General features: G+C 37.7%; 1 protein-coding gene across 9 annotated transcripts in view; it reads right to left on the reverse strand.

Annotated features, from left to right (window-relative positions):
• Window positions 1–2,826: 2,826 nt before the first annotated feature.
• Window positions 2,827–22,705, reverse strand: part of RASSF7 (Ras association domain family member 7) — a 69,079-nt gene continuing 49,200 nt past the window's right edge. For 4 of the 9 annotated variants that reach the window (XM_083348288.1, XM_083348285.1, XM_083348284.1 and 1 more), the window contains exons 2-6: window positions 18,532–18,684; window positions 13,285–14,192; window positions 10,577–10,745; window positions 6,874–6,981; window positions 2,827–5,730 (exon numbers count right to left, since the gene is read on the reverse strand). In XM_083348288.1, the coding sequence (XP_083204414.1) occupies window positions 5,699–5,730; window positions 6,874–6,981; window positions 10,577–10,745; window positions 13,285–14,192; window positions 18,532–18,634 (1,320 nt within the window). In that variant the 5' untranslated portion in view covers window positions 18,635–18,684 and the 3' untranslated portion in view covers window positions 2,827–5,698. Of the gene's footprint in view, window positions 5,731–6,873; window positions 6,982–7,009; window positions 7,877–10,576; window positions 10,746–13,284; window positions 14,193–18,531; window positions 18,685–21,083; window positions 21,204–22,705 lie in introns of those variants that run through there. The other 5 variants (XM_083348289.1, XM_083348290.1, XM_083348286.1 and 2 more) reach the window with 4 other exon arrangements.

Below are 22,705 nucleotides of genomic sequence, written 5' to 3' on the forward strand. Positions count from 1 at the left end.
GGAAGCCACAATATGCATTTTTAAGAAATACAGCATTAGCCCATGTTCATCAGTATGTTGTGACAATATATTTTGAAGTGTCTTTCTTCACGTTCTCCACCTTTCATATTTTTTTAGATTTTTAAAAAATGAAATGGAAATTAGTGTGTTGTAAAACAAAGCACCAAGCTGGATTCCTAACTATTGCTAAATGGCTGTAAGCAGCCAGCCCTCCATCAACTTCATCTGATGCAGTTAACAGACCTTATGGAAACATCCAATATGTTCACCTCAGCAGAAACTCTTGCTTCTATCCCACTCCAGGAAGGGAGAAAAGCCAAGGCCAGGCAAGGCTCCTGCTTCATCATCATTGTGGATTTGTGGAATAGACTCCCTTTAGAATTAAGGTTTGCCCCGTGTTACAAACCCTTTGGGGGCTCTTCTGAAGAACATTGGTGGCTAGTGAACTCTCACTCTCTTTTATTTTTACCAATAGTTATCAATCGCTCTGTACTATGTTTTACCTGCTGACTATTAGATTCTCTAATCAATAAAATAACTTCCTTCAGTGCCTTTGAGAATCATCTAGACTCCAAAAACAGGCTGTAGTCCGTGGGTGTCAAACTCTCGACGTCACGTGACGTGTTGCAATGTATCACGACTTTTTTCCCATTGCCGGCAATGGGGTGGGTGCAGTTTTGGCGTGATGCATCTGGCCCATGGGCCGGCAATTTGACACCCTTGCTGTAGTCTAATACTTTCCCTTCCAAGATAGAAGAATTTTGTGACTGGACATCCCTACTATGGCAAATGTGTCCATAATACTCCTGTGGTGGTTTTAAGAAAATGCTAACATTTTGTTTTCAGGTCCTGTTAAGCATCATAAAGATCCATAATTTTCCTCAGTTATTTTTTTATAATTTTCCTCAGCACTTTTTAAAGGCTAGGAGCAAGTGCCATTAACTCAAACTGGGATTGCATTTACTTCCGTACTTACAAATGCAGAGGATATTTATTGGTTAGCTGGAAGTGACCAGTGTGGTTTAATTGCTCTAGTAATGTGTGAGTTTTATTACTCATGAACCCTGGATTGTTTGTCCCAGGTCTAGTTTCTAATGCTGGCTGGCAGGCATGGTAAGAGGGGATAAAAACTTGCTTCATTCTACAAAGGGTGATTGATCTTTTTGCAGAAACAGGCAGACATGATTAGATTATTTTTGAAAGGAGCCTGCAGAGCTGATTAACTTTGCTTGTGAAAAAAGGCACGTAATGTGCTCCACAAAGAAGAGATGTCTACTGTCACCGGACTGTACAACTGTTTAGTGAGAATACAATGAAAAACAGTCTGTTTCACTAGATGGAAACCATATGATTCCAGAAAGTCCTCAGTCTCTCTTAACATTATAAAGTAAGTTCAACTTGCCTTTCTCATTCGGTTTTCCCAGTAGAAATCACATGGGTCTGACAGAGTTCCTCAAAAGGGAAATTCAGCCAGGAAACCAAGAAGCAAGAGTGCCTCTGAGAGTGTGCATGTTGCATACCCTCGTGCTGAACAGTCACAACTGGATAAAAGCAGAAAATATTACTCTGTGTGTCAGTGTGAGGCTGCGTGGGTGGTTGAAAGGGGTGGGGAGAGAGAGGAACCTTATACTGTAGTATCTAATACCACTAGATGGCACTCACTGGCAATTTTTTAAGATTTAGCCAAACTGTCACATAAATTTGGCCATTTAATTATACATACTGTATCTTTGAAATTTTTCTTATAACTCGCGAATTTTGCTGACTTCTCTTATAAAAGGACATATGTTTGGCTTATGCTGAAATCTATGATTATTTCTTGTGCTGTAATCTGATCCAGATGATTGGACCTTGCATCACTTCCCAAGTTTTTAAATGCAGCTCCAATATATCCCTTTTTAAAAGTGGAGAGGAGAGCCATTCCCCACAATATGCATACAAGGCAACGTATTCTTAATCCCATCTTCCTAAAAGATTGGCTGAATGGTGTATGCAACCTGTAGGTAACCACCAGAATACTTTGGCTTAAGACTGCTAGCTTTGTGCACCCTTGAGAGCTGAAAGGGTTTTTAAAAAAATGTTGAAGAGCAAAATAAAATTGGTGCATGCTTGAGGCTTATTGCTGCTTGAATGTAACAAGTACAGGAAGTCCTCGACTTACAACAGTTCATTCAGTGAGCGTTCAAAGTTACCAGTGACTTATGACCATTTTTCATCTTCTGTAGCATCCCCACAATCATGTGATCAAAATTCAGATTCTTGGCAACTGGTTCATACCTAGGACTGTTGCTGTGTCCCAAGGTGATGCGATCACCTTTTGCAACCTTTTGACAAGTAAAATCAATGGGGAAGTCAGATCTACCGAACAACTGTGTTACTAACTTAACTGCGGTGATTCACTTAACAACTGTGGGAAGAAAGGTCATAAAATGGGGCAAAATTCAGTTAACAAATGCCTCCCTTAAGAACAGAAATTTTGAGCTCAGTTGTGGTCCTTGTCGAGGACTACCTGTATTACATACGTCAAATGTGTTATCTGAAACAGGCAACGCTACAAATGTGAGTTCTGCAAGTTCACTGCAATCCCTAATTTGACCTTATGCTGTTTGGAACTACATCTCTTGTCTAAAATGAGATTCTTATTGGGAAATATCCCAGACCTGCAGCTGCCTGTATGACTAGAGAGAATCTCTCTAGAACCGCCATGTGCAAGTACAGAATGTAGAAAAGTTTCCATTGCAGCAAATGTACAGCAGAGGACGGTAGTTGTGTTCTTTGCAATCCTTGCTACAAATTACAAGAGACCCCTTTATGAAATCTTTCCAATGTTTTATTACAGTCTCAATCCAGAAAATATCATTAGTTCATGGGATATATACATTCTTACATGGAACCCCCTCGCCCCACTTTTTAAGCAGGCAATTGTATTTCATATACGATTCATGGACATGATATACATCAAACATTAAAAAAGAAGTTCGGGAATTCCAAGGCTATTTGTGGTCCCCCAGGCCTTTCGTGTATACATTTGCTTTTCTTGGTCATACTTCAGCTGTGAGCAACTAAATGCATACAAACCCTCCCAAATGTACTGGCCAAAAAGAGAGATTGGCAAGAAATGCTACCAAGAATTACTTTCGTAGTTCAGTAATCTGCAGTTATTAAGAGTCTCAACTGCCCATTTCAAAAATGGAGTTACCTTTGTCTACGGCAGGGGTGTCAAACTGCCGGCCCGCGGGCCAGATGCATCATGCCAAAAACGCGCCCACCCCATTGCCAGAGCAATGGAAAAAAAGTCGTGATACGTTGTGACACATCACATAATGTTGCGAGTTTGACACCCCTGGTTTACCGTCAGTGAGACATGACTAGGTTACACAGAGCAAGCTCAATAAAATGTCTGGGTTTTTATTTGGTTCCATTAATGCAGTTCCCCTATGCTGCTGTCATAATGCTGTTTAGTATTTCAAAGTAAACTGAGTTTGCAAGTGAAGATGGTAGTAAAATGCTAATTACTAAGTTAAGTGCAATAATGTCATTTTTTCCATTCTAATCCGTGTTCCAGGCTTCATTTAAAAGTGGTAACCACCACTTGCCTTTAAAAATATGAGCACTTAAAAGAAAAAGAAAGTCCAGAAGGTTTTTTTCTTTAAAAAAAAACAACAAAACTTGAAAATATTTTATCTTGAAAAAAATCAGCTCATTTTTACTGAAGGACAGAGTTTATAGAAAGTATTTTAAAAATGCTAGGTTTTTAAATGGCACACAAGTTCAGAAAAAAAAGAGAATGATTTCACTCTCTGTCCAAAACTGAAGTCCAGATTTTTAGCCTACCTGGGAAGAGCACTTCTGAAAAAGATATTGTGCCCTGGGACTCTTTCTAACATGCCCAATCTTTACTACGTTTTTTTAAAAATTATTTTTCTACCTCAACTACCTCAAAAAGGTTGTACTGGTACTGGGTGGTATATCTGGAGAATAATCTGGCTCATTTAGTGTTCCCACTAAAGATCACTTTAGCTGTTAATCAAAGTTCAACATATCCACACCAGTATTCACATAGCTTCTCAGTCTATTCTGAGAATGGTCAAAAACAACCGACAAAGGAAGAAGCTATTGAAAGCAGCCAGAAAGTCATAATTAGAGGAGAACATATATAATTTTGGGCAGTGGCCATCTCAAAGATTTGTCCAGGCATACACGTGGCCTCTTTCCTTTCCTTGCACTACGTTCAACAGTAGCACAAATTGTATTATTATAAAGCTAAGGTGCTGCTGGGAATGAGAAGGGAAGGGTATATTTTCCTTCCTTTCGTTGCTGCTTTCAGATTTCTCCTTCCTCATGTCCTCGAAATCCTCAGATCAGGTTCCAATACACAGTGAATTAAATCTATTATGAGGCCAAATCAGCTGCAGCTAGTTGGAGGAGCAGAGGTAGCAATATTCTTTATCCTTAAATCAAAGCAAGTATCTTAACAAGAAACACCTTTCAAATGCTATTCAGGCTTTTGCCAAAAATGATCGGGCATAGACAAGCTTCACATTTCAGGATGGACTACAATTCCCATCCATTCCCTATTATTTGTCATGGTAGCAGTTGATGAGACTTATAATCCAAAATATCTGAAAAGTTCTAAATTGCTTATCCCCTGTGGAGACCATAATGTATTGCAGTTTGTTGCACCACCTCTGCATTGGCAATTCTCCTGTGCAACTCAGAATATATAACTAACCCACCAGAAGCTGCTCTGAAAAGAAGAAAGACCACCAGTTGCTCTAAAGTGGAAGACGGTCCTTCTTATGGCTGGCTTCCACTGGAACATATCTATTTTCCACCGTATGAAAGTATCAAGAATTCGTTCACTTGGTAAAATTTTATTTTTACATCTTGGGTTTTAGAATAGTCCAGAATTATTGTGTGAGTAGAGAATATACATTTCTATGCTGGAGCAATTCATATGCAAAATTACATTGTACAACACTGGATGACAAAATACTTGGCATGAGACACAAATGGCAAGACAGGACTAGCACCTTGATCCCATCTTTTATCAGAGCTGAAGGATTTTTATATATATATAAAAGTCTGACTCAGGATCAACCACACCATTAAAGGCATCTGTGGATGGTCAAAAAACCTCTGTCCCAGAGCAGTATTTCTGGTTTTTATATTCTTATCAGGAATGAGATAATTTCTCTCTCATCAAGTTTTTTTTAAAAAACCCAGCCACTTACTTTACAAAATATTATCATCATTCAACAAAAAAATCATCATCCAGCAAACAATAAGAAATGCTCCAGTGCATTGATAGAGTTCAGTAAAGAAATCCAGTTGGTAATACACACCTCCTTTGTTGGACGTTCTCTGCTTTGAACACTTCTCCAGCAGTTTATAGCCCTCCAGGACAATTGCTATTCAGTCCAAAGCATTATCATAGAATGGAGTCTTATATACATTTTCAACAAAGCTGTTCCAGTTTTTTCATTTGAAATTATAACAGGCACATTTTAAAAACAAAAACAAAAACAAGCAGTCTGCTTCCTCCAAGGATCGTTTTTACTTTAAAAAAAAATCCTGTAAAAATATTCTGCACAACCATCTATATCCATCTAAGAAGGCAAATATACATAGGTAAAAAGAGTTTTATCTGTGCATCTGTTAAATTCGCAAAACTATCAGTCCTTCTTGGCTGGCCTTTTTACCTCCAGATGCTCTGCTTTGCTGATACGACTGCAAGACACATAAAAATAAATGAAGTGATCCCATTATTAAAGCTTAACATTTGAGAAACAAAAGGATAATAAAGTGTGGAGTTAAAAATGTTATTCCATGCAACCGAAAAATAGTGATAATCTTTACAATGGTTTCTTCAAAAATAAAGTCCAGATTTGGAACCTGCTACATATTTTAAGCTCCTGGACTTAAAAGCAATCTGAAAATTCAACCTCCTCCAGCAAAGGAAAAACAGTTTGAGGAAGCTAAATCGATTTAACAAAGCAGAACAAAAAGAAAGAGAGAAATATGGAGAATCTGGCTTTTTTATTCTCTTCTTTCTAGAATCATGGTTCAGGAATATACCCAAAGCATTCTAATGAAGGCTGCTGGGATTAAGAATATGATAGCAGAATAATTATTGCAGATTTAAATAAAAGGGACTTGCATAGGAGAAATAAACAGTACAGTATCTGTTTGTAGTAATATATTCTCAAAGCATCAGAGACAATTTCACCAATTAAAACCAATTAGGTTTTCCAAGATTAATATCTGGAGTTTGAGCCTAAGCCTGAACCATGCTCTGAGTTTATCTAACTCAAGGTCATGGAGTATGAGGGTTTTCTGAGAAGTCACCTTTTTCAATTGGAACTATTACTCATTATGAACCAGACCGTTTAAAATTAAGGTAAATTTCCTTCCAAGTACAAATAGCATTTTTTTAAATCGTGGAATATAGTTCCTCAGATGTTTAAATTGTTTTTAAGGACTCTGAATTAAATCCCTTCATTTCCTATTCTTTCATTACTTAAAAAAAACATGGCACCTCAATAACACATACAAGTAGTTCTTGACTTACAACGGTTCAATGACCATTCAAATTTACAATGACACTGAAAAAAATTGACTTATGACTGTTTTTCATACAACCATGGCAGCATCCCCATGGTCACCACCGCCATTTGCCAGGTGTGATTGCCGGCTTTGATAACCATGGAAAGACAAGCCATTCGAGCTCTAAAGAGGAAAGAGGACGAGCTAAAGCATTTGTGATTTCTTGTAGCTGGAAGCTACCCCCACCAAAGGAAGAACATTATATCTGGAGACCTGCTTGACAAGACCAGGCACAAAAGAAACTTAGGCCCCTTCAAACATACACACCCTCGGGGTTCAAGCTGGACACCAGGGGATTCTGCAGGTTCCGTGGATTGCCGAGGAAATGCTTGGCTGTAGTTCTGGGAGGTGAGTCTCTGCCGAGTTCTGACAAATCTAAGGAAAATGATAGTTTAATATAGCTTCCTTGACCCAAAGATTTGATTTTGATTTTGATATGATTTTGATTTTCAAGGCTCACATTTCAATGCACACACACCAACTATTTTACTGTCTTTCCGTACTTCCACTCACAATCCACATTCAGAGATACCCATTTTTATCCATGGTGCTTTTTTATTGGCTGGGTGCAGCGTTGACTAATGGTGGCAGAGTTGTGTCCTAGCTCATAAATCCATCATTTATTCATAAATCAGCATTAGTGAATATTAATAATGCCAATTTTGTTTTCCTTCGCTCTTCTGAGAAAGAAAGGGGGGATCCAAACCTTTGAGCTGGATCAACTGTAATGGGTATGAGAGTGCAAGAGTTGAAGTGGGAACCAATTATTCCCAGGCTAGAAACTTGTGTTATGTAAACATGTGTTTGTTTAGCACATTTCTCCATCGCCCATTACATCTAAGTGACTCTGAGTGGTTTATACAGATAGTCCTCAACTTACAACAGTTCATTTAGTGACCATTCAAAGTTATAAATGCCACTGACAAAAGTAACTTATGACCGTTTTTCACACTTACGACCGCTGCAGTATCCCCCTAGTCACATGATCAAAATTTGGACGCCTGGCAACTGACTTATATTTATGAAGAGTTGCAGTGTCCCAAGGTCATGCAATCACCTTTTGTGACCTTCTTAACAGGAAGGTCAATGGGGAAGTGAGACTCACTTTACAACTGTACAACTTTACAACTCACTTTACACCTTAGCAAGTGCAGTGATTCACTTAACAACTGTGGCAAGAAAGGTCATAAAATGGGGCAAAAATCACTTAACAAATTTTCGCTTAGCCACAGAAAATTTGGGCTCAATCGTGTCGTAAGTCGAGGACTACCTGTAATAAAAAAACATACTGTAATTATAAAAAGCAGAGATAAAAACAGAAATAAAACAAAATATCCCCTCTGGGGGCAAGTGTTCCAAAGGGCAAAGGTAATAGTAGAAAGGGCTCTTTCCCTGGATCCCACCAATTGAAATCTTTAACATATTTCAGCTTATCTCAGCTGCTTCCACCGAAGACCATCAAAGGACCAGCTAAGCATCTGTAAATTTGGAAGGCCAGGAGGCTTTGGAGGGACTTTTATGTGCTTCCCTATGCTGGGCAATCATGTCTGAGGATTCATTCTTATCTGCAATTCGGTTTGTAAATTAGCTGAACTGTATTTTAAAGTCTAGTCAAGAGCTGAATTAAAAGTATCTAGAAACCTGTACAGGTAGTCCTTGACTTACAACCATTTGTTTAGTGACCATTCGCAGTTACGACGACACTGAAAGAAGTAACTTATGACTGTTTTGACACACACTTATGATGATGCAGCATCCTCATGGTCATGATCAAAATTTGGGCACTTGGCAACTGACTTGCATTTATGACTGTTGCACTGTCCCCAGGTCAAACGATCACCATTTGTAACTTTCCCAGCAGGCTTCCGACAAGCAATGTCAATGGGGGAAGCCAGATTCACTTAGCGACCATATGATTCACTTAAAAACTGCAATGATTCACTTAACACCTGTGGCAAAAAAGGTCATAAAATGGGAAAAAGCTCACTTAACAACTGCCTTCTTTAACAACAGAAATTGTAAATTTGATAATGGCAGCTAGATTAGTGATGGTTAAATATTGGAGACGGAATTGGGTTATTCAAAGAAATGAGTGGTATAATGAAATATGAAATATGGCAATAAATGATAAATTAACAACAGAAATTAAGTTTAAAAAAGGGATGATTAAATTAATTATAATGAAGTATGAGAGGATTTTATAAAAACAGTCTTGGTGAAAGGCAAAGGGAATAAACTTTTGTTTTGGAGGAGATAAGGCGACAATTGAAATATATTGTATATTGTTAGTTGTTATATGAGAAGAAATATAGAGGGGCACTATAATATTTGTACTTTTTAATACCGTTTTTTATTTAGACTTATATGTATTGTGTTTGTATTATTTGTATTTGAATAAAATTAAAAAAAATTAAAACAACAACAACAGAGAATTTTGGGCTCAATTGTGGTCAAGAAGACAAGGACTAGTTGTAATTTACTTCTGAGCCTGAATTTGAAGCCTGATAATTAGAAGGCAAATAAAATTCACAATATCGTTTGCACTAGATGGGTCATGCCAAGATAGTGTCAGGGATCAGCAGGATTCACAACAGCTTTGGCTCAGGAAGCTTAACTCAGGTTAAGTGATAGCTAGTCAAATGCTACACTTTACCAAAAAGGCATATTGTTTCTACAGCAATTGTTTATTTAAACTGAGATTTTTGAAGGCTGCACATTGGGGTTACTATCATAATATTCTTCACTGTTTCTTCTAAAGCAAAGATGGGAAACCAACACAAACCCAATTTCCGTAATATGTACTATAAATTCAAGTCAACCACAGATCTTGGTGATCAAATGGACACACCCTATGCAGTTTTCTGGGAAGGCAAAGTATGGATTTTTCAAATGTTCCTAGTCTAACCTGCAGCCCCGGAATTCCTGATGGTCTCCTATTTTTAAGAACTAAGTACATTTAGCCCCGCTTAAGTTCCAAGCCCACATAAATAGCACTAGTCAAGTTCTGACACCTGCTGAGACCAATCTGAAAAATAAAAAAGTGCTGTAGAAGTAAGAAAGAATACATATTTCAAATACCACTACCAAGACTACAATCTTCCACACTTATGTCTGCCTGCTAATGACTGCTGCGCAGAAAAATTAAAATCTGCATAAATAGTTGTGAATGCCTATCATGCCCATTCCCCCAAAAGCAAAAGCCATCTGAAAATGGACTAGGTTGGATGTAAGATAACTAGGGTTGAACCTCCCCTTCTTGAATTGTTAGCTTTTAACTCAGAACCTCCACTGTGCACTATCCTGTTCCATTCTTCTGCAGTTTTAGTCCAGTCAATAATGCACTAAATACTCAACGGAGCTGGGCCTCCACATCTATCCAGAATTTAAAAAGATGGTCAGTTAATTGTTCTTTCACATGCCCCATTACATACAGGGTGTACCAAAAGCCAAGCCCATAGGTCATAGGACAATCACAATATGTTTTATTGATTAAAAAAATCTGCAGAGAAAATGTTGCGGTACTTTGGAATTTTTAAAGATCATGCATTGAACAAGCAAGGAAGTATTTAGAACAAAATAGCAGCCAATTTGAAGGTTTAATGAAATGTATATGCTAAACTGGTATATCCTGTATTTTTATACAGAAAAGGGTTTGTTTTTGCTATTTGCTTCTCTGAAAGATTCTTTCAACTGAGGTTTGAACAGAAATCACTCTCACTCCACTATTTAACTACCATTTCTATGGATTCCATTTACAGCTATCAAAAATGGTTTGATGGAAATACTAATGATAATACTCTTTTTTCTCACATCCTAGTGCCTTCTAAATATGTTGGCTAATGCTTCTCATAATTGCCTAGTGACATGGCCACTACCTGTATATATAAAGCACCTCTGAAGGGGTACCAGACTGGGGAAGCCTTAAAACAATTCTCCTTCCTCTTTCCTGCCCAGTGAGTTATATTCTGACCTCCATTTCTCTGGTAAGTTGGCAACTCTTGGCTAATTTGATCCAGCTGCGATTCTGCCTCTGATCTGGCCTGTGGAGTAGTCACCATGGCTCCTGTCTGCTGGATGAATTGTTGTAAATTACATTGCCTGAGTTCCTTATTCAATTCCTCCAGCTCTTGGTTCTGGGCCTGAAAGACAGAGGAGGAACAGGCAGAGTAAATTCCAAATCTTGTCTTTATTTGAAATAATAATCAACTCAAATTGCAGGGAATAAAAGGTTTGTAATTTCATCTAAGCTCCACTCAGTTTAACTCTTTTCTCTTTGTTCCTTAAATATGTAGTAGAAATCTATCAGAATTTTCAAGGCAAGTGGTAAATGGTATCAAGGCACACCTATCTGATCTTTCAAAAGTGGAGGAGAAAATTGCCTCCTTTGTTATGGAGTCATATTAAACAGGCAGCCCATTGTCTGGTATGTATGTGTGATGGTGCTTATGGAGGGTGTTGGGTAGAAGTGGAAATCCATCCAATACTTCAAGGCAATTTATTATAATTTGTAAGATATCAAAAAGCACATAATCTCAAGATCAGCTCTCTTCCATTCAAACACACTTTGGCAAAGGCAGCCAAAGATAATCTTGCCCAGCTCACATTACCTCACACTGGTCAGTCTTTGGGTGCTTTCCTCATTCCAGGGGTTTGATTAAGATCAGCTGCTGTAAAACTATCTATTCGGGATCAAAGCCGTTGTACTGTAATTAATCCCTTGTTAAGACTTCTATGGTCTATATAAGCAGATGCCATTACCATTAACAGCTCTCTCTCCAGATAGTTGGAAGTCGTGGAAACACCTTTATCATTTAGAAATACCTTTATTGCATGTAGAATAGCTTTCAGCATGGTGAGGTGCACTCAGATGATGTTTGTCAGTATTTCCAAGATCAGAAAATGGTAATACTCCCAGTGTCTGCACATGTCTGCTGTTATCACGTTTGCTGGTTAAAGGAGAAAGAGAAGTCTCTAGGGACAAAGGAGGAGTAAGTCCATCCCAGAAAGGGGAGGGAAGAGGAAATACATGATAGGGTAGGAGGGTCTGACTGCCCACATTGTAAATTCTCCAAAACAGCCATGTGGTGGCAGCACACTATCTCTATTTACAAAGTGGAAAAGAGGGGACCTACTGGTATATCTGTTTTATCACAGATGGAGAATTCAGTGGACAATGATAAGTTTTTCTACCATAAAGGAGGAGAGTTGCTGGGAGGAGGGCATATCAGTGCACTATTTTACAGACGGACACTATTTCTAATGTAGTCCCTATGTTAAAAAAAAGAGCATCTAGGAATCTGATAACCAGCAACATTCCAGTAGGAATAGGCAACAAATTAAGAAAGTATTTGGACACAAATATTTTTGCTTTATAACTCTGCATCCAGTGGAACTAAGCACCCAGAACATGAGATTTTATCTAAATAATATTAAATAAGTTACAGGCTTATTATAGCTGTGCAGAGTATAAAATATGATGCAGGACTGCAGAGAATTTCAGTTTAGAAACTCTCCGTTTTTCTCATCCACTCATAACTAGTGAAGATCTTTACTACTTTTACTTTAGATAGGAGACATAACAAGTTAATACAGATGCCACACTGGATGAATCTTGGAAGAAGTGAGGAAGCAGACAAAAGCTAGACATTTAGTCAGCCTCCAATCAAAAAACTGCCAACAAGATAGCATATTTAGAGGAGTAGACATAAATTGTATGGTGCAAGAAGGAAAAAATAATTATTTATTCCAGGAATAAAGAATTATCTTGAGTTTCCCAATGGCCTAGTAGTACGATATATTTAGTTACTTTTTCCTTTCAGCAAGAATAGAAATTCTCAAGGCTTTTTCTTTGATCACAAAACTGCAAACAAGACCTGTATCAAAGAAGCCAAATTATGGGCTATGGCAAGTTTAGAACGAATCCAAAGCTTTAATCTTTATATGTGCTGAAAATAAATTTATATATAGGAGTTAGTTTATGCCTGGCCGGCCTGCTATACTTCAGGTATTACATTCTTATATGTCCCATTATACCATAAAATGAAAAGCAAGTTGATCTTTGAAGACAAAAAACTGTGAGGAGACAAGGTTTATGTAATGTACAGAATTTCTAGCCAGTATGGATAATGAATGTGCTGGTTGGAAATACTGGGCACTGTAGTATCTTCACACCTGAACAAGGGAAGGCAAAATTAGCTTACCACATGCAATTAATGAAAACTAGCCATCTCCCCCCACTCCCCTCTTCCCAAATCTCATATAGGGCATGAAAGTAGCCAGAATTGCTTTAACAGTCATATAACTTTTAATCATAGGATAGCTTCATGAAGCCATAGCATAGAGCATATGCGTAAGGTGGAGGGAGAGGAAATAAATATCCAGCTTAAATTAAAAATGCAGTTTGGTTATTATGTTGATTTGCAATGATTTTGTTTGGATCACATTATCTCATACTTGAACATAATTTGAAGGTGGTTCCCAAAGAGATATGCATAGGCATCTAATTCTGCTCCTAAGCACTGTCATGGAGGAAACAGGTGTAGCAGAGATGCAGTGTGGAACAGTCATTAGAAGTAAGCAAAATCAGAGAAGCATATCGTGAGTGCACATGGTGAAGGACAATCCTTTGGACTCACGTGTGGCTTGCTAAGAAAAAGATCATTATCTGTAAGCACAAACCTGCAGACTGTGCTCTACTTCCTCCAAGGCCCTCCCAACCGTATCCAGGCTGCTTTCAAGCTGGGCACTTTGCTTGGACTTGGCTTCCAGGTCTCTTTTTATTTTAGCTGCCATCTCCTCTAGCTCAGTAGGATTCACGGTAGAGGTTTCCTTGGTCCTCTTGGCTCTCTCAGCAATTTCCCACTGGATTTCTCTTTCCAAGGTCTCCGTTTTTACCATCAGCTCATGGATTTTTTTTGTATACTCCTCCATTGTGGCCCTCAGGCTGTGCACTTTTTCCCGCCGCTCCCTTTCATGCTCTTTTTCGGACTGTAGCTCCTTCTGCCAAAATTCTTCCTCACTCAGCTGACTCTCGTTTTGGCGGATCAGCTGCTCCAGCTGCAAAATCTCCTCCTCCTGATATGAGCCCTGGCTGCATTCCCAGTGCCTGATGTCCATTTCCAAGGCATCACCTTGCATCTCCAGGGTGCAGAGATGCTCCTGTTGGTGTAAGACAGTCTTGAATAGCTCCTCTTTGGAAAGTAACCCTCCTCTGGCTCCATCTCTAACACCCATCGGGTCCTTTCTGGGCTGCCTGAGTTTGTTTTTAGCGCAGGCATCACTTGAACTCACAGGACCCAAGTTGAAGGTTAAAGATTTTTTGGGTTGCCTGGTTCTAGGTACTTCTGTGCTGAGCGGTCTAGGTTTAATAGGCAAGCTAGCCCTGACAAACGTCCTCTCAGGCATCTGGGGGGCGCTTTCTGAAGACGGCCTCTCTATGAGGCTGGGGCCAGTACGTTGCAATATAAATTGCACATCCTGGGCATACTGGCCACATTTGGATAGAGACTCTGCAGGACATTCATGAGGGAGAAGCTGTCTCTCCTTCTCACGTAGCCTTTGGATGAGAACATAGCGGCCTGTTTGACCTGAGAAAACAAGAGAGAGATTATGAGGAAAAGATTCCTTTGCTACAAAAAAAACGCCAGTAAATTTCCTTTCTCCTATCCAGCTGTATCAGGCTCACATTCCACAGTAATTCCCCTTGCCAGCCCACACCCATTGGCCCCTGAAGGCAAAAAGCTTTGGAGAATGGGGCAACTGATTCCCAAAGAAGCATGGAGAGGCCTGTAAATAGTGAAGTAATAAGAAGGATTGCCAGTGGTCTTCTATTTTTCTTTGCTATTTGAGTCTATATACCTAAACAAGGTACCTCCACACAGAACTAAGATTTAGGGTGTTTTTTTTTTTAACTGGAGGTACCAGTTTTAAAAGCAGTTGTGATTTGGGAAGTGAGAATTTGAGAAGCGGCTTGTGCATTCATGCAGCAACATTTCTTCAAATTAAGCATGACCTTCACAGATACCCTCATCTATGTCGATAGCTCATATGTTAGTATTACAAAAGCACTTTGGAAAAATGTCACAGTAAGTGCATTACTTTTACCTGTGCTCCACATGGTCACTTTAACAAAATGGGCATGCTCTCATCTGCAGCATTTTTGCTCATTTAACAAATATTCTTCACAACATACCACATATTATCCAAAATGTTTCTATCATACTTTCAAGTCTTATTTTTTTTCCATATTTAATAAAAAATCCTGCCAAGTAACAAATTTGGATACTTGCTCTATTTTTCATCATTCATGTATCACTTCCAACTGTTCACTCCATTGTGAAAAATAATTAACTTGGTCTTTGTTATACTAATTTTCAGATATATGCTCCTTGTTCCATCATATAATTTTCTAATATTTGCTGCAAATCAGTTGGACTCTGAGTCAGTTCTATGGCATACAAGAATACATGCTCATTCACATCCCTGATCAACACACTTCTAATGTTGCACAAGCATTTATTTGTAAAATTTGTCACCCGTATCGTATCCAATGACTCTGGGCGGACAAGCATTCCTTAAACAATGATGCAAAAATGCATTAAACCAGGGGTCCCCAACCCCGGTCCACGCACCGGCACCGAACCACGGTATGCCAGAAACTGGGCCGTGCAAACAAGCAAAGCCCCATCCGTGGGATGCAGAGGAAGTACATGAAACCATGCCCCCTCCAGTCCACAGAAAAACCTCTCTCCACGGAACCAGTTCCTGGTGCCCAAAAGGTTGGGGACCTCTGCATTAAACAACCAAGGGACATTATACCCACTTGTCTTACACTGCTCAGAGTTGAACCATTCAGGGAGTTTTCCATTTATTTTTTATGTGTGCTTTGTTTTCATCATACACGGCTCTTAATGTACTGAACAATCAACCTTTGATTCCATATTCATGCAAAATATTCATTTTATTGTACGCTTTCACTAAATCAACAAACCTGCAATAAACTTCCTCTCTCACACTCATGTTTTTCTTGATGATCTGCCAAAGAGCAAAATCTGTTCTTGCATGGGATATAGCCATACAGCATTTCTCAAATTTTGCTCATTGTCAATTTCACATACTCTTTTGGTCAGAATTCTGCCAAACACTTTCCCAAGCATGCTTACAACACACTAATCCTCCTGTAATTTTTTGCATTTTTTTCTTCCTTCCTTCTCTTTGTACGGGGGAACAATAAAAGCATTCTAGCGACTGTTAAGGCAAATATAGGCTTCAAAATATTAATCAAATTGCGCAGCCACTCTATAAGCATATCACATTCATATTTTAACATTTCTCCACTTACACCATCTACAGCTGCAACTTTACAAATTTTCAACATTTTCCTCTTTTTCATTATTTTTTCATGGAGTTCTCTATTTAATCTTACCCTTTTTCTTTGCTGACTATATGCTCTTTCCTATCTCTTCACTTTCCTCTACATACCCATTATCCAGTATCTTTCTCTCATGCTAATTTATAGCAGCAACTGTTCTCTTATGTAGATTTTTATCATCCAGAGGTTTGTTTTTTTTACTTCATCCCACTCGGTGTCTTTTCCATATTCCTTGGAATTAACTTTTTACATTGGATTCTGTAATTTGATTCTCTTCACTCTCTCCAAGCAGCTTCCATGTCCCTCTTTATTACAGGTAGTCCTGGTTTAACGAACTTAATTGGGAGTAGAAATTTCACTGTTAAGTGACATGGCTGTAAGTTGAAAAATCATCTAATTATGCTACTTAGTGACAGCAGTTCTGGCAGCTGACATCATTAAACAAGGGCCACATAAGTCATTAAGCGAGGACCTCCAATGACTGCAACTTTCAACTTCCTGCCAGCTTCCCCACTGACTTTGCTTCTGAGAAGCTGGCAGGGAATGATGCAAATCACAATGATGTGACTGTGGGGATGCTGTGCTGTACAAGATTCCGGTCATAACTACTATTTGCTCAGTGCCATCATAAGTTGGAACTGTCAGCGAACAAGAAGTTCACCTGTACTTCCAACTCAACATTTAATCTAGACTTTCCTCAATAGAGTCCATTTTTTTCTTTCTGTAGTCATTCTATAACAGTATTTGCACTCAAGTTTCCTTTCCTTTTATGCCCATTCCCCTCCCCCTATCTTCTTCTGACTGTATGAATAGCAGTCTGTCCCAAATTCAACAGCCTCTCATCACCTTCTCTCAACATTTCATTATAATCAACCAATTCCATCTTGCTTCAAGATTCTTTCCTTTACCGTATGAATACATGAAAGGACATATGTTTAAACCATGTATTTAAAACAAACAGCCCTTCTTCCAACCAGTTATTCATAATCATTCCCATTCATTCTTGGTTACTTTTCCCCCTCTTGTACTCTTGTCTCATTCCAGGCTTCCATTCATGCCATTTAACAAAAAAAATCACCCCTCCTTACCTCAACAGCATTCATTCAAATTGTTGCATTCAACATAAAAGCTATTACCATCCCATGAATTCCTACCTGTATATTCACCCAAATCATTCTAGATAAGTTACATATTGTACTTTGATACTGAGTTTTGCCCTTTCATTCATAATTAAATGTACATTCTTACTTACATGCATTTATTCATCAATTCCATTCCACAAGATCAGAATACTGTCATGCAAATCTATTCCGTCCTTTTTTAATTTCATTTTTAAAAAAAAATCCTTTGTGAATTCAGGTTTTTTTTAATCTTAAATTTCTTTCACATTCCAAGTTGTAATCATCGCTATATCAGACATTGCATGCTGACCAGTTTTCTTAGTTTTGATATATTGGTTTTTAGTAAGATAAAGGAGCTGTAATCTAGGTGACCAGCTTTTCTTATAGCCATACCACATGCAGTGTTCCATGCTTATATTATGAACAGTACTAGTCAGTTCTGGCATATTTTGGCCAGCATGTTATGAACACAACCGAAGTCCAGTTTTACCCTAGACCTGGCATGATCACCCCGTACAATGCAAAGCAGAATTCCAATCTAGAGACTATCTTGTAAGCCAACATAATGTTTTCTCCTTTGATTTTTTTTCCTGTTGCCAAGTCCACTACTTTTCCCACATGGTCACACATGTGCAGCACTGTAAGGAAGGTGCAATGTAAGGGAGGAGAAAAAAGATTTCACAGCATAAAAGGATATTCTTAGTTTGTGAAAACAAATCTTTATTAGTAAAATCTGTTAAAGATGGAGCAGATGAACAATTACTATACCAGCAGAAAAGAATATTTAAAATAATTTTGCAAATCTTGGCAATAATAATTTTGAACAGTGTTTTTCAACTTTGGCAACATTAAGATGTGTGGACTTCAACTCCCAGAATTCCACCACCATAATTGTGGGAGCAGGAATTGCTTAAAATTGCCAAGGTTAAAAAATGTTGTTTTAGAACAGGGGTTCCCAAACGGGGGTGCTCGCACCCCCTGAGGGTGCGAGATGATATTCCAGGGGGTGTGAAAAATTGGATTTTCAAAATTATAGTTTATATGCATAATTCGTTGCTATTATTTTGAACTTTTGTAAGGGGTGCGTGAATGTATCAGAAGCATTCTATGGGTGTGGGGTATAGAAAAGGTTGGGAGCTGCTGCTTTAGAAGAAAGAAATGTCAACAGACATTGTGAAAAAACTTCCTATCATTCAAGTTGTTGTATTTATACAACTGTTTACACAAACAATTTCCTCTTGGATATCACATCTATACAGCACTATTTTGCCAATCAGTTTTTTAAAAATAATTTTGGACAGGAGACTAATCTGCAATTCTATATACACTTACCTTGGAAGTAAATCCCCTCAGTGATAGATGTTTCTAAGTAAACATGTTTAGGACTGGACTACATAAATCCTATTAGGCATCATGAATATAAAAACTACTTACCAATGGCCCGTGCCAGTGCTATGACAACTTCCTGACACGTTGTCTGATCTGAAACGCCACATACAACCCGCTGGACTCCATCTACCCAGACTTTCAACTCCATCACAAAAAGGTAGAGGATTAAACTTTCTGGATCATTTCTGTGATTTGTTCCTACGACAACAGTTAAAAATACAAACAGAAATGTAAGCACAGTATGTTGTTTGATTTCATTTACATGTAAGCAGTATGGAACAAGGAAACATAGAAGCAACGCTTTGGAATGCTTGAATATGGCTTCTTTCCACATGTCACATTTCTAGCTCTCTTGCTCTAATAGTTTTAGGTAGAGCACTAGTAGAAGTTCAAATGAAAGGATTAGCCATAAGCAAACAAAGCTTTTCAGTTTCACTGCTTCATAGATCCACTACTCCAAAATGTTACATAATATAAATATGAATGTTCAATACTCTAAATAAGCCAGCAATATCTGACTTGAATCTTTAGAAATCAATCCAATTACGTTACTAACTACAATTATGCCATTTTTGCTTGTGCTTGATTTCTCAAAAACTGTATTGGGGCCTTAAGTCAATGAAAAGTAACAGGACTGTACACTGTAGTTTTATTTTTTTAACCACTAGCTCATTGCAATAATGAGCATTATATGGTACCTACATGCCACCCATAAGCATGAAATGAAATAAATTGCTCAATTTAAGAGCTTTGGTAAGCTATGGAGATAAGGTCAACTAAACATATATGGATATAAAGTGGATTTAACTTCTATTTATTATTGATTAGCCTACATGTAAGCTAACATGTAAGCTAACCGAAATGTAAACTTAACATTAAGAAAACCAAGATCATGGCATCCGGCCCTCTCAATTCCTGGCAAATAGATGGGGAAGAAATGGAGGTAGTGGCAGATTTTATTTTCCTGGGCTCCAAGATCACCGCATATGGGGACTGTACCCAAGAAATTAAAAGACGCTTGCTCCTGGGGAGGAAAACAATGGTAAATCTAGACAGCACACTAAAAAGCAGAGACATCACCCTGTCAACAAAAGTGCATATAGTTAAGGCTATGGTCTTCCCAGTTGCAATGTATGGCAGTGAAAGTTGGACCATGGAAGCAGTAGATGTGAGCTTAAATGGACTCCAGAAGATGGTAGAGGACAGAAAGGCCTGGAGGAACATTGTCCATGGGGTTGTGATGGGTTGGATATGACTTCGCAGCTAACAACAACAAGCTAACTAGAGCTAAGGAGAAATTTCCTGACAATTAGAACAATTAATCAGCAGAAGAACCTGCCTCCAGAAGTTGTGAATGCTCCAATACTGGAAGTTTTTAAGAAGAGACTAGACATCCATTTGTCTGAAATTGTAAAGGGTATCCTGCCTGAGCAGGGGGTTGGACTAGATGACCTCTAAGGTACCTTCCAACTTTATTATCATTATTATCATTATCATTCATACACATATAATACAGCATATAAACACTGAAGTCACAGACCTAGAATATGCCAGGCAATGCAAACGCATCTGCATTAGGCTACATGTTATTAATTGCCAGAAATAGGTGTTGCTTAAATATGAACAATTATTAGCACAGAGATTAGTAAAAACTACAATGTCACTTCCATTCTCTTTAAACATCGAATAAAATGGTTTCATCTCTAGCAATATTTCTGTGTTTTTCATATGTATTTAAAGCCTTGGAAGAAAGATGGGTAATTTAGTTGTTTTTTTAATACTGGGTTGGGCTGGAGAGTGAAACAGATCCATTCTAACATGAAACTGATAAAGAGCTAAAAAAAATAATACAAAGCAGTCCAAAAAGCATTTCTGTGCTTTCTCCATTTCTTTCTTCCAATTTTAATTAAATATAAATGGCTAAGTCTTCCAGTACCTCAAATAACAAAAACAAACATTGCATAGATGTTACTGCTAAGCTTGTAAGCCGCCCTGAGTCTTCGGAGAAGGGCGGGATATAAATGGAATTAAAATAAAAAATAAAAATAAAAATAGATATGATTTTGAATAATACAAATATGGTATGAATGAATCAACCACCAAAACTGAAAATAATGAAGACTTAGGATTTGGGGCAGATTATCAACTTGTTGGAATTTAGTCCTGACTAAAAAGACAATACTACACCTAAAAATCCTTCTCCCAACTAGAATAACATGAAACAAATACAATAACCTGAGAAAGGAGAAAACAAAACAAAAACAATACCAACAGCTTAATAGCTGGACATCAACACCCCATCAACAACTAAAAAGCCACACACCCTCAGACATCATATAAATACCACACAGTGAACATAGCCCAAAGCACACGCTCTCTAGAAAGAAGTTCCCTGTGGATGGGCTCCAGCATGGGTCCGAAAGCTTGGAAGACTAAACCTGTGGTCCCAGATTGGATCCTGCAACATTATCCTGGGACACGTGTACTTGTCTTCATTCGTAAAACAAAAACAAAACAAATACATACACTCAACGGCTGCAACATGTTGAAAATACTTTTCTATAAAGTTTTATTTACATATCTCAGCTTTTTCTCACCTACTTCAATAACCAAGTTTTTAGCCCTGGGTCTTCACTTTGTCAATAAAAGGGACAATTTTTTGCTCTAGGCAAAAGGAAGCCAGCCTAACATAATCCTCCTTTAAGGATTTTCAGGGTCTAAGAAGAAATAAATGTAATTAGGCATACATATTTGTGGTATTTATGGAGAGGGGGAAAAGGAAATATTGGTGTACAACATATTTTAAATTTGAAACATCTCAAAATACTCCACTCTGAATTTAAAATGCTCTGTTCTGAATTCAAAACAGCTATTGTGATATTGCCAGAAGTATTTTGATATTATTGATATTCCTGGAGGCTGTATATAGATAGAATTAGAATGAACTAATAACTGAAGGATAAAGTTAATTCATCAGAAAATCTTGTTCCATGACTTCCAAAAGTACATTTTTAAAAGGATGGTTGTCAATTTTTTATGTTGGCAATGTGAAAAATTCAAAGGCACTCTGACTTATGATCTGATCTGTTCTATCCTGGTTCTTTTTTGATTTCAAGTCATCACTTCTGTAAATACAGCTATGGCAAAAAAAAAAATTCTTAATGTTTAAAGATGTAAAGGTCATGCTTCAAAATTACATAGTACTTTGCCACTGTATGCTGCTCTGTATAGTGTGGCTATCAAAATGAGAATTTTGTTATTATTGCTTCTTTGGCTATTGTCCTGATTGTTTTATCTTTTAAATTTTATTTTGGTTTTACTTGCTTATAAACTGCTATGATTTTATCTGATTTAGAAGCATATGTCTATTGTGAATTGATAAATAAGAGCTGAAGATCTATTCTAAGGTCATATTGTTTTTTTAAGCTTTGAGTCTTTTTGTTTTGGCTGCCATACAAGTCAAATAAAGAAATGTTTTGCCCTTAGCCAAGTCAGAACACTCCCAATGGAATATTTTAATGGGGATGTTTTGTTCTGTGTGTAAACTGAAACATTTATTTTTGCACACTTATATTCACATGGTCATTTCCAAAATCATCCTTTTTCAGGGACATATCTTTAAAAATCATGTGTTTGGGACAGACCCTTAAACAGAGGAACATTACACCAGAATATGTCACATTATACTCTTGCCTAATGAATGAGAAGATTCATTTCAATTTCAGGATGCTGATGTGTGGGGGTTAAGCAAAGTCCAGAGGCACAACCTAATAGGAAACAATCAGGCTTGGCCAACATACTTGGAACTCAAATGAATCATAAACAAGAAGCAGCAAATATAGAAGCATTTCCAGATGACAAACTAAAACAAAAAGTTATGTAATAAGCATGTATAGAATGTTATATTTTATAGAGAGCATCAATAACATTTTAGAACAAAAACAAAGATTACTCAATCTGTAGCAGAAAATCCTTAAAACTAAACTAAAATATTAACAAAAGTACAATGAATATTTTTTTCCTCAGCTTTCCCTTGAACCTTGAATTTGTATTAAACTGTATTCATTAAATTCAAGTTCAAGGGAAAGCTGAGGAATTATTACAGAATAAAAATATTAAAATCACAGCAATTCACTTCAGAATTACATACTATTTTTCACTACAAGCTATTGGCTATGAACTATTAGAGAATATAGGCATTACTTTCCTGTCCACTTAA

This window comes from Vipera ursinii (assembly GCF_947247035.1).
Source record: "Vipera ursinii genome assembly, chromosome: 1".
NCBI classification, from domain to species: Eukaryota; Metazoa; Chordata; class Lepidosauria; order Squamata; family Viperidae; genus Vipera; species Vipera ursinii.